The 13,692-nt window shown below is 49.5% G+C and overlaps 1 protein-coding gene across 1 annotated transcript; it reads left to right on the forward strand.

Moving 5' to 3' along the window:
* Positions 1 to 8,168: 8,168 nt before the first annotated feature.
* On the forward strand, positions 8,169 to 13,287 carry LOC135815657 (serum response factor-like). Its single transcript, XM_065328980.1, has 3 exons — positions 8,169 to 8,804; positions 10,118 to 10,369; positions 11,429 to 13,287. The coding sequence occupies exons 1-3, from the start codon at positions 8,469 to 8,471 to the stop codon at positions 12,209 to 12,211; spliced, it is 1,371 nt and encodes a 456-aa protein (XP_065185052.1). The 5' UTR covers positions 8,169 to 8,468; the 3' UTR covers positions 12,212 to 13,287.
* Positions 13,288 to 13,692: the final 405 nt, after the last annotated feature.

A 13,692-nucleotide genomic window follows, 5' to 3' on the forward strand; every position in this document is an offset into this window, starting at 1 on the left:
ATGGGGATTTGTATGCAAAATGTCACTAAAAGCGCCATTTCGTTCTTATAAAAGCACGGATGACCGCCATTGGCCCATATGTTGTAGTCTTTTGGACGCTGAGTCGACTGGTTTTGGTCCGAAAAGGCTGCGATGCAGCGTTCCTCCTTTATTCCCAATCGAACATGGTTGAACAAGCGGTCACGTGCTCCTGCGTACACCAGTCACCTGGTCACCGTGCCTGCAGGGTACAACTTACTAGCCCGTTTGACCTTTTTTGGGTGCAGTCCTGTCACTCGAGTTGAACTCGAGTTGAACCTTGGTGTGAAAGTTGTCGCCTGTTGGCGCGGTGACCAGGTGATTTGGGCACCCAGGAGCACGTGACCGCTTCTTCAACCATGTTCGATTGGGAATAAAGGAGGAACGCTGCATCGCAGCCTTTTCGGACCAAAACCAGTCGACTCAGCGTCCAAAAGACTACAACATATGGGCCAATGGCGGTCATCCGTGCTTTTATAAGAACGAAATGGCGCTTTTAGTGATATTTTGCATACAAATCCCCATCTAGTAGGGCGCAGTCACCCAGTTTCGGTGGAAGTGCGCGAGTTCGATTGGGATTCAAGTAGGAAGGGAGCGTCTCAGCTTCCTCGGACCAAGACCATTCGACTCAGCACCCCGAAGACTACAACTGGTGAAAATTTGATTTTAGGGTATACTTCCCCTTTAATGATGAGCATCACAAAACAGGCCACACTGCCAGGGCACACACGCCACTGTCCTCGCTGCTCTCCCGTTTTGGCCTCCGGAAGTGTACGCTGAACACGCATCGTGTATCTCTTTTTCTTGAAATCGCTCAGCTTCGACGCATTGGCCCGGCTCTAGCCTACAATTATGTAGGCGAAACGTGCCTGTGTAGATCTACCACGGCAGCTCTGCTCTCTATGCACTCCCATACTCGCAAAACGCAGATAAAGCTATGGAGTATGGTTAGCATCAATCCAGGGTGGCGAAGGATTTGTTTATTGGACATCCACATGTACATCCAAGAATAGAAAAGAGTGGCAAACTCGGTCATTGCGAAAAATCAGAGAGCGGAGAGCGCATTGTGGAGTAGTGGTGTGACTCAGGGAATCGTGAAATACCATTAATTTTGACGACTCCCTGGTGTGACTGATCTTCGAGTCTACTGTCTGTATAAGTACAAATTTTCGTTTACGAAATCTTTCGTTAGATCACTCCACCAGCAGGTTCGTTACGTACTAAATTTCGTTTTTGGTCGAGGTCTGTCAGTACTGTCACCCCGAACGTTCAGAGGGGGTCACTTTAGTTTGATACAAACGTTAGTTATTTGGGGTCATCCCGTTTGAATGTGCGAAGTGAAATAAAAACCAACCAACCAACCAACATTTCGTGCCACCTAACGAATACATTATAGCGAAAAGTAACTAGTTAATTCCAAACGAAACGTTGTACTAATACAGTATTTCGAAGTAGTTCAAATCGCATGGGCTACAATGTAGGTGACAGATGAAGAAAGGGATGCTAATCTCAAGTCAGCCAGTAACAAACAAACAAACACGCATGCACAATATTATACACATGCACCCAAACACACACGCAAACACACATCCAGTGACAGGACACGCACACACACAGTGGCGGCGCACAAACGGACGCACGCATACAGAGGATATGGACAATGTAACAATGTTACATTGTCCATCCATCATTGTGTAACATACACGAACATTATGCCTGTACAATTCACCCGTAACAACCCCATCACTGGTGTATTGAGAGGACGATCGTGGCCGATCTTGCACGGAAATTGCCAGGGAAAGCTCTCATCCGGGCCAGTTCATTACACGCATTCTTACCGCACCGAGTGCTAATGAACACTTTCAATGTGACGCCATTTTCGATCCGACTCTATTTCTAGAACTAGTAGAAGCCCACCGAGCGAGGATCCCCAGCTCGTGAGGTATCGCAGGGGTTTCGGCAGCTGGGTAGCTGTGTATGCCGGAAACCTAGTGCCAGCGGTGGGGAAATGCAATGCGATGATGCACTGGCGTGCCCTCTCCTGCTTTCAAGGGGTCTGATCGCCACAGTCAGCAAAGAACACAGCGAAGAACTGCACGCGAAGGTGTGAGCCCCGCCGCGTAGGATCATGCGAGCTTCTCTCGATCCATCTCAGGACACGCACACACACAATCTCTCTCTCTCTTGCAGGTCTCTTTCTCTCATTCTACTCTTTGGCTTTGTCAACTTACTTCGTGTAGTCTGCACACTGCCGTTTTCCCTCGTCGGCTAGGCCGGTCCCGCCGCACACAGCGTGCCGTACGGCAGGCGAGTGCATGCAGCCGGCCAGCCTTCACGCAGAGGACGTGGCCGTTGCTTGGTCACTGGCAGCAGCGGCCGCTGCTGGCAAGAGCCAGTTCGATCAGCACGTTCACGCCATTCCAATGAATTCGCAAACTGCTGATACAAGCCATTGCAGCAAGAGGTCAAAACGAAAACCCAATCCGTCTGCATGCGACTGTGCTGACACATCACAAAAATAATGAAGAATACGGTCACTCTCTCAGGCCAGGCCAAGGCTAGGGCGCGTTCACATGGCGCGCAGGGTGCAGGGTTCACGCCAGACGAAGAGGGAAGACCGTGTGCGGGTATTCGTTCTGACACTCTGCTGTCTTGAACCCGGTCTGCACTGAGAACATCACATCGCCATGCATGTGCAGTGCAGCACAGTGTCAGCAACTGATGCTGTGTGATGGTGCCTCGGCCCGGCATACGCACAGTGGGGTGAAATGTGCGCTACGGCCGAGCTAACATGGCGGACTTTCCTCTGCCGACCCAAGCCAGAGCAGAGCGACGGGGCAAAGGACGGTGTGTGCTTATAGCTAGTGGTGTCGACGGCTGCAGTAGCCAGCCACATCACAGTAGAGGAGTCAGCAGATTGTAGTGTATTTCACACGGTGCACGACACAAAGCATTGTAAACAACATCAAGTTGTCAGTTGGACAAGTTCAGCAAATTGTCGCTTTCACGTATACAGTTCGCCTGGTCCACGTCCCAACTTAGACCTAAGTGCCCAGGTACCGATCAGTGAAACGAGCTTGTTTACTCTGCTGCATATAGTGCTCGTGTGTTTCTCCTGAAAGGAAACAACAACACAAGCTGCATGGGAGCCCCCTTTCCCAGAGTTGAGAGTTACAGCGTCGGAGTTGATCAGAACAAAAGGGTAGGTGACACAGATCTTGCCTCGCCTAATTTACGATGGCGGTGTGCTATGCGCAACCTATCGGTGTCCATGCGTCCACTCGTGTGCATGGTGTGTGACATTGTGTGAGTCAAGGCATTCTAAACTTGTTTCAAGGCAGAGTTCCAAACAGTCACAATCAGGGTGTTTACGGATAGTCGCTCCAGACAGTCAACGATCTCTATTTCCTCGAGACTGCCCTGTCAGGAGTGGCAACTCTTTGCACCCATATTGCTTCACAAATCGTTGCACACTGCGCAGGGACTGTCATGTGATAGCTTCACTCCGCTGTTACTTTTCGGAAGCTTATTAAAAAAAAAGCCCGATGCCGACTGATACAAGCGCTGGTGAGTAGACTTTTCGGGTTACAATCTAGTTTCAGCGGCCTCGTACTCGTACCTTATCTATGATCAGGGAGGCCTGCAGATATATACATATACCTATTTCAGGCTCCCAGTCCCTAGCTGATCACATTGAGATGACATAGGTCACGGAACGAACGAGTTAGTAGACACCCTTAGCAAACAACGGTAACGCTATTTTTTACGGTACTCGTACCTTGATCACCCAAATAGCGTTGAAGCTGCAGCGTATAAACGTTATGGGGGCCGATTTATCGTTGTGACCAACGGTACGTGTTTTGGCCAAATATTGCATAGTCCGTACGCATTTCACCTTGTATCGCGTAGATGGTGACAAAAATGGTTGTACCGCGCGAAATCAAAGCTTCTCGTGGCAACAGCGTACTAAAAATAGCGTGCATCTTGCTAAAGGTCGAACCCAAATCACGGTATTTTCCCCCTTACGATAATACCGTTACAACATAACGTTTTTTGCTAAGGGTGTCTAGTATGTCCCACTAATTACGTTTCCACTTAAAATATTCGCATATTGGCTAGTCATGCCCAGAAATCCGCGACATCCCAGCAGCAGCCCAGTCTGCGGTTGCGGACTTGCAGTGATTCTCTTCATGTCACCCATGCCCTTTACAGCAGACAGCTTCATTGTCCATCATAATAATCAGCCCATGGCCACTTTTCATCACTGGTGCACTGCCAATTTGTTCTGTCAGCTAAGCCAGCGCTTTTCTCTCCCATATGACAGGATTGTGTCCTGTTGCAGCAACAACAACACGTAGCGCCGTTCACCTAGCTCAGCCACGTGACCTTCCCGCATTCACTGGTTTACAATGTATGTATTGTGTCATGCGTGCATGTTCCAACATGGACCCATCTCTGACGGTAGATTACCAGTCGCATGGTCGCTCGACTGGTCTAGGGGTCACAACCGGACAAGCAGCACCATCACAATGTTCTCGGCAAGCTCCGTGCAGCTTGCTTGGAAGCACGAAGGTCTGATCCGCCCACTTCGTCTCCATCGGTGTCGATGCATTGTGCACACAGTAATTGGCAAGAACACATGTGCTGCGTTCTCAGGAAGGAGAAAGTTAGCTGTTGACTGGGCGATTTCCGATTACTTCTGTCTAGCACGGGAGGGGGGGGGGGGCAGGCAGGCAGCGCACCGTAGAGACAAATAGAAGGGCCTGCAAGCGGCTTATTGACACAACCCTGGTTTGAAGTCAGCGCGTGAACAGACATTAAAGCTATCTACGGCTTTGATGTTCGTGGTCCACAATCATGCTGATTGTGTATTCGGAGTGAGTACGAGTCGTACAGTGTGCTATTATTGTTATTATTCCGTTATTCCACGATGGCGTGATGCCAATAAGGAAGATTGATAAGTAGTTAACAGGTACTGCTCAAAAGAAGACTGGATGCAGTGTTTCGGAAATAATTTCTACGATGCTGGGTTGTGATGTCGATAGGGAGTGAGTTGTAGAGGGTGAGGGCACTGTTGATGGGGGAAGCCTGTTTGTGTGTGCGTGTCCGATGGAGTAGGTCCTTGTCTGTCGAAGGGTGTATGGTTGGTGTTGACCTTGTGGTGCAAGATGTGGTTGTTGCAGGTGTGGTGGGGAGGTTTGGTGGCGGATGTTCCATGCTAGTAGGGCTTGCTTAACGAGGAGTCGTGAGCTAAGGGTGGTAAGCTTTGCATGATGGAGGATCTAGGAGGGAACTGTGGTGAACTGGTGCAAAGAGGGGAATCCGAAGGCAGATGCGTATAGTGCAGCGCTGAATTCTCTCCAGTGTGTCCCGCTGTTGCTGTGTGGTGTTGGATATAAATAGGCTGAAAGCGTTCATTGTGCCACGTGTCTTGTGGAGTTGGTGTAGCGTTAGTAGTTTCTTGGCTTTGTTGGTAGTTTATATGGTGTGTCGGGTCCCGGATGATCGAATCTCGTCTTGGAGTGTAACGCCAAGGTGCCTATGTTGGTGGACCTACTGCAGCAGAGTCAAGTAGAGTGTGATGTGGATGATGTGTAGGGGTTGGAAGGAAAGGACGACGGTTTCGTGGTGCTGACGAGGACCTATTACACAGTAATGGCCGATACTGCCTGTTCTGCCGTCTCCGAATACGCTGAAGTAAAGAATCCGCGCTCACGAAATGCTATAGTAAACATCATCAGTATGGTTGGTCTCAGTATGGCTGGTCTCCTTTCTCATTTACGTGTTCTGCTCTAGTCTGTATACGGGTACAATGTACATGTATAGTGGCGTCGCCAGTTGTGTGGATTAGGCAGCTATATGGCGCTAGTCTTGATCTGTTTCATTCGGATCTTGTCCGCGATCGTTGCTACAAGAGAAAATCTGAGGGTGCACATCCAGTGCATTTGCAGATTTGCGTGCTTCTCTGGCGACGGGCGCATACAAGGATTGGTACCTGCTTCAGTATACTGCTGCGGTGTATAATGTTTTAAAAGTACTTACTTCTAGCTGGCGAGGATGTAGTTGTTGATGTTCCATAACTGGTTTTTTTCCACATTGGGAACCAAACGGGCCGGGAAATGTGTGCGAGAACCATCACGGATGTACTGCCTTTAGTATACTGCTGCTGCAGTGTATAATAATCAGTATTACATGATGTATGTACTACTTACTTCGAAGTACGAAGGATGCCTAATCTGTAACCTGTTTTGAACTGAGTGAGAATCACGGAGTAGTGAAACAGTAATTAATACTTTTAGCTGGTACTGGTCAGGATGTAGCTGATGATGTTCCATAACCGGTTTTTTCCACGTTGCGAACCAAACGGGTGGGGAAATGTGTGCGAGAAACATCAGATGTACATGAACATGTAAGCTTAGATTGATTTTCGTCATTGGGATGTCCGGGCTACTGTCTGGAACGTGCAATTATTCTTCTGCTTGTCAGCAGGAGTTTGGACAGGAACCCTCTAAATGGTCATGGGCTGACGTCTGGTTGACAGCTCCCGGATTCCACCACATGCCAAGTGCTCTCTGTGGTGGCGCTTCTGCCATAGTCCCAGTGCCCGCAGTGCCCACTGGAATGACAACCCCAGGCCCAGACCAAGTAAACAACACGTACCTGTAGTCGCTTTGCTCATCTGCATCACGTGAAGTTGCAAGACCAGACTACTAGGACACTGTACTAGTATCGCCAATGCCGACTGGACCCACCACTAGTACGTCGTCTTTGCCACGAACTTCTGCGGCGCGACATGTTTCCAGGAGTGTTCAGCCGGCTGATGCCCCTGTCGCCAAGAGGTAGACTCTGTAAAGTGGAATACTGATTGAATGATTGCTATCAAGAGTGCATGATCCCCCAGGTGGTCATGTACTCTTGTTGCTATCAGGAAACATTTTCAATGGTAGCGTTTTGCGAAGCAGTCACGCAGTCAGGGCCGGTATGGCGTCCACTCTTGAGCGCCCAAAAGGGCCAAATGTAGCTCGGTTCAATCACTAATATACCACCGTGTATAGCTGTGCATGGGGCACCAGATCGAAGGCGGGCAGCCGTACAGCCCAGGGGCAGGGGGTGATGAAGACACGTCCGTTTACAACAGGACTGGAGTATTTCGGTTGAAGAAAAACAATACCGTGCATACTGCTGGCTGTAGGGACAATCCACACCGCCACGCTCCAATCGCAGCAACCCGATTTGGCGAGCGAGCGACTTAATCCGTACACGGTGTATAACCAGGATACTCTTGGCACTAACGTTATAACTTATAGCGTTACTAGCACTGAAACGCAAAATACGTCATCTTGTGGCACATGACAATCACGTCTGCCTGTTAAAGCCACTCGCTGGCTTACCAGTGCTGCTGGCGCCAATAATAGCAATATGAAAAATAAGTGAACTGGGTGGTGCAGTCACAGGAACTACAACACAGTGTGTGTCCGTGTATGTGTGTGTGTGTGTGTGTGTGTGTGTGTGTGTGTGTGTGTGTGTGTGTGTGTGTGTGTGTGTGTGTGTGTGTGTGTGTGTGTGTGTGTGGTGTATGTGTGTGTGCATGTGTGTGTGTGTGCGTGTATGTGTGTGTATGTATGTGCGTGTGGCATTACCGTTGCGAACGGCAAAGGGCATTCCTGCACGTTCCTGGGTTCGTCTCGCACGATGCGTACACGATACACCATTCTCCTGTGACTGCCCGATGTTTTTAGGACCAGAGCTCCGTGTTTACCACACCTTATGAAAACTGAGTAACACTCGGTAGTGTGTATTGCAGAATGCTAATCAGTTGATGCGATGCCATGCTTTTTCCTTCTGTGTGCAGCATTTGACAAGAGCCTGTGCAGCCAGTGGTTGACAAGATAGACGGGGTCGGCGCAAGGCTACTGGACCTAGTAGCACCGTTGAACTCAGATAAACTCACTCGCGAGACTCGAAGTGCATGCTGCATAGACGCATTGCTTGTCAGCGTAAACGTCAACGTGCCCGCCATCTCGCTCAGACTAACGACAAGACATCGCTCCCTTCCCAGCTCCCTTCTTCAGTTCTTGCGAGAGCCTCGCTACCGCTGCCGCTAGATGATCGCTTCGTGCAAGCTGAGAGCGACCTCTCCGAGTATCATCCTTAGTCGCTGAACCGGACCTGGCTACACACCTGCCGCTGCACTAAGCACACTAATCCACTTGTCAAAACGCACTGCAAATTCCAAGCCGACCTTAGTTGAAGGCGCGCCTGGCAAAAAGACGGTAGTGAGCGAGCTGGGGATGGGCTCGAGCCAGTACTAAGGCAAGTTACACAATGAGCGTGCGCTAATAACGGTCGTCCTTTCCAGCCCAAACCATCAGACTCCAACCTCTTTCTCCAGAGCGTGCTCATCAATGTGACTAGAGAGGAAACTGAACCATCTGAACAACTAGAAAACAATGGAGCCACAGCGCCACTACCCAAGCCAACAGCCCCAACCCCATCAGCCAGCTCACGGCCAGTACCTACAGTTTCACATGGAGCCGAAGCCGGAGCCCACTTCCACTCTCGATCTCAGCGATGACGCCACGTCCGACTCGCTCAAACACGACCAGCAGTCTGCCGGCGTCGTCGCCGGACCGCACGGCGTACACCCTGACCTGGCCAGCTACGAGCAAAGCTTGAACGAAATGCGTAAAACACGCGGTCGCGTCAAGATCAAGATGGAGTTCATCGAGAACAAGCTGCGACGCTACACAACGTTCAGCAAACGCAAGACAGGCATTATGAAAAAGGTAAGCATTTTCGTTGTTCATAGAAATTAATTAGGAAGATTTAGAATCTTCGTCCTGTTCTTTCACATTCATCCAGCAATGTAGAGTTGAAGAAAGAACTCGACGGTCACTCCGGGTGCTATGCTTGAATTGGCTTTGCGAAAGCCGCACGTGTTCATTGAAGCACATTATCCGGTAGAGATTCGCTGATTGAATATATCCGTGAATTAAATTTGCGATAAGAGACGTTGACATTCTCTCTAGTCTCGTAGCCTGTGGGCCGTGGCAGTGGCAGGTGGTGGACTTATCAGTGTACTTTGCATCCCCGGTCCGCTCTTCCTACACATCTGCCATCGACCAATGCCTGTAGCAGCTAGCCTGGCCCGCCGCTTCGCGGCTTCGCTGATGATACCACCCGGCTTGTGCAGTCCAGCATCACGAAATCTCGGCCGGTTGCGTCATACGTAGCCTCGCTCCGGAGAACTCTCACCTTACCTGGATAGACAAGATAGAAGCCTACAATATGCTCTGTGCGGGCTTCTGTCTAGAGCAGAGCCTGCAACTCTGGCAGGCAAACAGTGTCTGCTGTAGCCAGATATCTCTACAGCCTATAGTGCATACCCGAACTGGTCCTATTTGTAGTAATACGTGATACTTCCAGGTGCCGCGGTGCAACAGTAAGTCCAGCGAACCCGGTACCATGGCATACCTACGCAGCCGGGTTCTAACTGGCCGCCATCAATCTCCCCGGGAATGAATCTGACTACCTAGCTCCGGTCCAGTCTTCCGTCATTGCATGCAACAATCTTCCTGTGACAACCCTGCAGCCACCTCTACTCCTGAAGCACCTCCAGGCTGTCAAAGAGAAGGTCTGCAAGAACCTCTGCACCATAGTGCAGAACTAGAGTCGCGTGGCCGCACTGTGAATAACTGACCAGTGTGCACCATGCCCTTTCCAAGCCATACCAGATACATGTGTATTCTCGGTATGCTGCTAAGCTCAAGTTAATTGTTCTGTTCTGCTATGTACATGTACATGTATGTGTTCATCTGTTCAAGGCACTCAACTTACCTATTCCCTACGTGCATCCTAGGACTAAAGTACTGGCCAGTGAAAAGCGACCTCATGCATGAAGTAGTGCCACGTGTGTCGATTAAACGGAGTAGTGTTCTCGGTGCTGGTGCCGCTGTGAAACATGGAGCGAAACTCCACTCATGATCATGAGGCCAAATTCCACTGGCGGGTACTCAAGTTGCAGCTTGGTAACTTATCAGCGTACATGTACTGATGAAGCAAATTTTATCTTTCATTGCCTTTGTTTTACGTGCGGCAGGCGTATGAGCTGAGTACACTGACAGGCACACAGGTGATGCTGCTTGTGGCCTCGGAGACCGGCCACGTCTATACATTCGCCACGCCAAAGCTGCAGCCCATGATCACATCAGACACGGGCAAGTCTCTGATACAGACCTGCCTGAACTCGCCGGACTTACAGTCGTCTGGCCAGCAACCGTCGCGCATGTCGTCAACCGGCTATGAGGAGACTGAGCTCACCTACTGTATTGAGGAGGACCAGAAACTGCAGGTAAAGGCCTATGCTGGATTGCTGGCACATGTGGATGTATAATGTACATGTAGAGAGAGAGAGAGAGAGAGAGAGAGAGAGAGAGAGAGAGAGAGAGAGAGAGAGAGAGAGAGAGAGAGAGAGAGAGAGAGAGAGAGAGAGAGAGAGAGAGAGAGAGAGAGAGAGAGAGAGAGAGAGAGAGAGAGAGAGAGAGAGAGAGAGAGAGAGAGAGAGAGAGAGAGAGAGAGAGAGACAGACAGACAGACAGACAGACAGACAGACAGACAGACAGACAGAGAGAGAGAGAGAGACAGACAGACAGACAGACAGACAGACAGACAGACAGACAGACAGACAGACAGACAGAGAGAGAGAGAGAGAGAGAGAGAGAGAGAGAGAGAGAGAGAGAGAGAGAGTGAGAGAGAGAGAGAGAGAGAGAGAGAGAGAGAGAGAGAGAGAGAGAGAGAGAGAGAGAGAGAGAGAGAGAGAGAGAGAGAGAGAGAGAGAGAGAGAGAAATGATCTTCAGTCACAAGAACCGGTCATCATCTTTTCATTGTGCTTGAAACACAATTTTAAAATGCTGAGGACAAAAGAAGTTGGTGTTCATGTCCAATTCATGTTATGCCAGTTATATCCGGCACGGAAGATAATAATACACTTGTACACAGATAACCATACATCAGTACAATGTGCGCGCAATGATGGCGAGCAAATCGTTGATTGTCTGAACTCGAAGCCGCGCAGGGAATTGCAGCAGGATGTTCTGGACTAGCGCCGCTTGTATCTATTAGTCGCTGCAATACCATTTCCTGGCCTGCAAACGACGGCGCTTCAGATCAATTTTCCACCCTGTATCCGCCGTTCTTCTCTCATTGGTTGCACGAAGCTCAAGGGTTTTGACTTTTGGTGGATACCCATGGCAAGTGCTTCCTTGAATTAGAGAGGAGTGGCTGGGGAAATCCCATTGAAAAGGCACCGATGATGATGCCCAGCCTGTCAGCCAATAAGTCGCATGTTCCAAAAAAATCAGCTCGTCCTTGACTATGTTGGTATTGTGTTGCTGTGTGCCATGCATGTAGGATCCACTGAGCTCGGCAATGCTGCAGTCGTACCCTACACCAGCGCCACACCACGCTTCCCGCGACAATCTGGTCGCGAGCAGTAGTAGCGGCATGCCTTCCTTAACCGTCGGCATGCCCCCACTGTCCAGCATGGCTGCGCCGTCACCACACCAGTATCCAATGCAGTCTTTGCAGGCACCCACACCAACCACGCCGTACTCAATCACATCCACCATGGCCAGTCCAGTGTTCTCCTACAACCAGAGTGGTGGACTGATGACTGACCAAAAGCCATCGCCAATCCATCTCAGCCTGGACGATGCGGCTGCAGCATCATTTGCTCCACAAGCGCACTATCTCGGTCAGCCAAGTCCAGCACTCAGCGCCGCGGGATCCTCACCACCTGGATTCTACTCGTCCAGCCACACCAGTGCCGGCATGAGTGCGCTAACACCCAACCAGCTCCACCAGCAATCCACCAACAGGACGCCTGCAGCATCTGCGGCGGCACACTTTGCGGCGAGCATGAAGCAGGACGAGTACTCGCCACGCGGTAGCCCACCACGGTCGCAAGCACAGCACGACCAGGCAATCGTGCCACCGGCCACAGAGCAACTTCTGCACGGGACTACCACCGGCATGCCACTGTCAAGTCCGGTCTCCACCAGCGGCATGCAAGGCATTGGCGGCGGCAGTGCCATGCCATTCAGTACTACATGTATGGGCTTACATGACATCCAGGCCAGCAGCATACCGGGCGGTATGCAGATGCCACCACGCCTGTCCACGTTAGCACAGTAAGGTGTGCATTTGCTATACACACACACAGAGCTACAGAGAGCCGTTACAAGCCACTGGCTCTGGTGCATTTGCTATACACACACACAGCTACAGAGAGCCGTTACACGCCGTTGGCTCTGACAATCACCAATGCCAAGATTACCAGTTCGCGAAACCTAGATCAGCTCATGATCAACGGTATAGCAGTATAGCAGTATTACTTCCGGAAAACGTTATTCTCAACTTTTTTTCCCGTATGAACAGCAACTCTAGCGAAATGTAACAAGTGCCAGTTGAAATCATAGTACTCCTTCTATCCACTGTGACGACTATCAACCACCAAGATGATGACAATATTTGGACCTGTAATTGTTAGGACTCATGCATGTGCATTTCTACAAATCGCCCAGTTACTAGCAGGTTTCTCTGCTCTAAAGCTTATCAGTTGTCTAGCTAGAGTACTAGAGCCTGGTGGTAAGTTTGCCAAGTATCGGTGTGTCATGCATGGCATGGTGTAGAATAGGCAGCTAGAGTAAGTAAGGATAATTTGGTAGAGGTCAGCGTAACATGTAGGGTAAATGATTTGATATTTTCCGCCTTGTTGAACGTATGCATGTATTTTCATTGAGCACGCAAGCATGTACGTTGTTCTCCTCTCCACTTTGCTAGGTTAAATGTACCCTTCTAAAGGGAATCGCCATTCAATTATTATTTTTTCTCCATAGGATTTTTATAAACATGTCACAAAAGTAATATAGGTCAATTCTATTTTTGTGTCACAAGTTGATTCTGGAGTGACACCAACTTCCCTAATCTAATAATGCCATTGGGTTTGATCGTGTCTTTTATCGTTTTATTTCCGCACGTCTTCTTTTTAATTCACGCGGAGTGCAGATAGTTGATAAAATAGTAACCTATTTTTAGTTAGTTTGTGTAGCATGATATAGTTCTTCTTTATTCAAAGAGCGATATAGTCATATACTGAAGTAGACTGGTGTACACTGCCAGAGTCTAGCTGAACCGCCTACGTTAAATTTATCGTTTTTTGTTGCTATTCAATAGACCTTGCTGCCGCCACTGGTGGCTCGTGACGCACAGCTGATGTCTCTTGATGTGTTTGCGTGCGTGCTTTCACCCCTAGCTGGGCACTGGAATACCCTAGCTGCATGCATGCCATCTGTTCATGAGCTATGGCAAGATGATGGCTAAAACCATTCCTCACAAATTCATGCTACATGCATGTACATAGTTTATCGCAAAAAAAGGTTTCACCCTCCGAAAATTAGCCGTTTCACAGTATTTGCGAAGGGCAGTGCGTTGCACGGATAACTACAGCCATGTACTCTGGTGTATGTAGGGCCAGCTGTAGTCGTGCTGATACATGTGCAGTGATGATAAAATTAATGCCAAATGGTCGCATGTGAGCCCTGCTACAGCTAAATGTTATCATAGGTTGAATTTCATTTGTTGCAGCAAAAGTACATAACCCACGTTCACCTGGA

Source organism: Sycon ciliatum, chromosome 4 (assembly GCF_964019385.1).
Source record: "Sycon ciliatum chromosome 4, ocSycCili1.1, whole genome shotgun sequence".
NCBI classification, from domain to species: domain Eukaryota; kingdom Metazoa; phylum Porifera; class Calcarea; order Leucosolenida; family Sycettidae; genus Sycon; species Sycon ciliatum.

Coding starts and splice junctions, on each gene's coding strand:
- LOC135815657 (XM_065328980.1), top strand. CDS start 8,469: ATGGAGCCACAGCGCCACTACCCAAGCCAACAGCCCCAACCCCATCAG. Junction 8,805..10,117: donor AGACAGGCATTATGAAAAAG/GTAAGCATTTTC, acceptor TACGTGCGGCAG/GCGTATGAGCTGAGTACACT. Junction 10,370..11,428: donor AGGAGGACCAGAAACTGCAG/GTAAAGGCCTAT, acceptor CCATGCATGTAG/GATCCACTGAGCTCGGCAAT.